The following is a 1,868-nucleotide window of genomic DNA, read 5'->3' as shown; positions in this document are numbered from 1 at the left end:
TCAACGACATAAACTATACCAGTTCCGGTAACGTTCTTCAGATGGTCCAGGCACTCGAACTCGCAACATCGCTTTCCAAGACGAAATTTTCTGCATGTCTGCAGTAAAAAGAAATCGATCAATTGTACAGATCAATCGTCACTCGACTGCTCGAGAATTCAGATCATCCAGAGAATAGAATAGAGACGTGGAAAAATGTAGTGCGATCATCGCAGTGGGAGGAAATAGGGGGATAGGGAGGCAAGGGTGTCCCTGATAGACATAGCGGCCACCAAGGCGGAAATCCAGAACACCCTGGCAAGGGAGAGCGGCTGCAAGCCGGAGGACATCCGGCTGGGAGAAATCCGCCCCGCCCGGAACGGACTTGGCGCCGTATGGATACGAGGTCCTGCCAGTGCAGTGAGGAAACTGGCCCAGGCTGGAAAGGTCGCCATAGGCTGGTCGATGGCGAAGGGCGAAGCCATCGTACGGAGACCGTTACAGTGCTACAGGTGCCTTGGGATAGGACACACGGGGAAGGCCTGCACCGCCAAGGAGGACAAGGGGCACCTGTGCTTCAGATGCGGCGAACCAGGGCACCAGGCGAGAGCATGCACTACTGCGAGCCCGAAATGCCTGCTCTGCGAGGCGCTTGGAACACCGTCGGTGCACAGGATGGGGGGACCGGCCTGCGCCCCCTCGAAGAAGGGAACGAAAGGAGCCGCCCGCGGATCCACGGCTGCAAGAGGCAGCGAGAAAGGCTCCCCGCCGCAAAGCGACCCTAAGCCCGCGAACAAGGAGGTAGGCACGGAGGAAGCCACGAACAAGGAAAGGCCACCAAGGAACTGAGAATGCGCATCCTCCAGACTAACCTGGGAAGGTCAAGGCGAGCACAAGACCTGCTCCACCAAACCATCCGGGAGAGCACGGTCGCCCTGGCGGTGGTGGCGGAACCATACAGAGTTCTGGATGGCCCGGAGTGGGTCGGAGACACGGACGGAATGGTTGCCGTCACCTGGACATCAACGCCCGGGGCGTTTGCCCACGGAGCCCTGCTGGAACGGGGCAACGGGTACGCCGCGGTCGAGTGGGCAGGGATGATGGTGGTGGGGGTGTACGTGTCACCCAACAGCGGACGGGCAGCGTTCGAAGAATTCCTGGACGGAGTTGGCGACTGCGTCAGGCGACGACTCCCCCGACAAGTGCTCGTCCTGGGAGACTTCAACGCGCACTCCACGGAATGGGGGAACGCCAGGACCAACGCGCGCGGCCGCACGCTATCAAACTGGGCCGCGGGACTTGGTCTTCTGCTAGTGAACAGGGGCTCGACCAGTACCTGCGTGATGTGCAGAGTGAGCTCCATTGTTGACATAACATGGGCCTCCCCCGAGGCATTCAGGCGGATCTCAGGCTGGAGAGTTGCCGAAGGGGTCGAGACGCTGTCGGACCACCTCTACATATTCATGGAGGTGGACGCACCTGGACCTGGAATGCCGACGACAAACGACGGGCGCGGCCCGCCGAGGGGGAGGCACGCGCGCCCACCACCCAGATGGAAAATAAAGGAGAGGAACGAAGACCTACTCCGGGCGGCTGCTATAGCAACAGCTTGGAGCTGGGAGGCCTCGACAACGACGACCGAAGCAGACGTGGAAGAGGAGGCCGAGAACCTCCGCTAAGCCATGACAGCAATCTGCGACGCATCCATGCCACGAGCCACACCAGGCACGGTGCGAAGCAGAGCAGTTTACTGGTGGAACCCCGGCATCGCGGAACTGAGGACGAGATGTGGCCGGGCCCGAAGACAGTACCTAAGGGCCCGCCGCTGGCGACGACGCGACGAAGAAGAAGTCTCCTTGCGCTACCGGACGTGCCGCGCGCAACGGCGC

At 61.0% G+C, this 1,868-nt stretch overlaps 1 protein-coding gene across 1 annotated transcript; it reads left to right on the top strand.

Moving 5' to 3' along the window:
* The first annotated feature begins 830 nt into the window (after positions 1–830).
* On the top strand, positions 831–1,658 carry LOC117241461. The gene has a single exon (XM_033507387.1). The coding sequence runs from the start codon at positions 831–833 to the stop codon at positions 1,656–1,658; it is 828 nt and encodes a 275-aa protein (XP_033363278.1).
* The last annotated feature ends 210 nt before the right edge of the window (positions 1,659–1,868 follow it).

The sequence above is a fragment of the Bombus vosnesenskii genome, unplaced genomic scaffold (assembly GCF_011952255.1).
Source record: "Bombus vosnesenskii isolate JDL3184/JDL3185 unplaced genomic scaffold, Bvos_JDL3184-5_v1.1 scf7180000015947, whole genome shotgun sequence".
In the NCBI taxonomy this organism is placed as follows: domain Eukaryota; kingdom Metazoa; phylum Arthropoda; class Insecta; order Hymenoptera; family Apidae; genus Bombus; species Bombus vosnesenskii.
Note: the sequence above shows the minus strand (reverse complement) of the source record. Positions and strands in the feature narration are given on the sequence as shown.

Bases quoted from the DNA above. Each gene is read 5' to 3' on its own strand.
- LOC117241461 (XM_033507387.1), top strand. From the start codon at position 831: ATGCGCATCCTCCAGACTAACCTGGGAAGGTCAAGGCGAGCACAAGAC.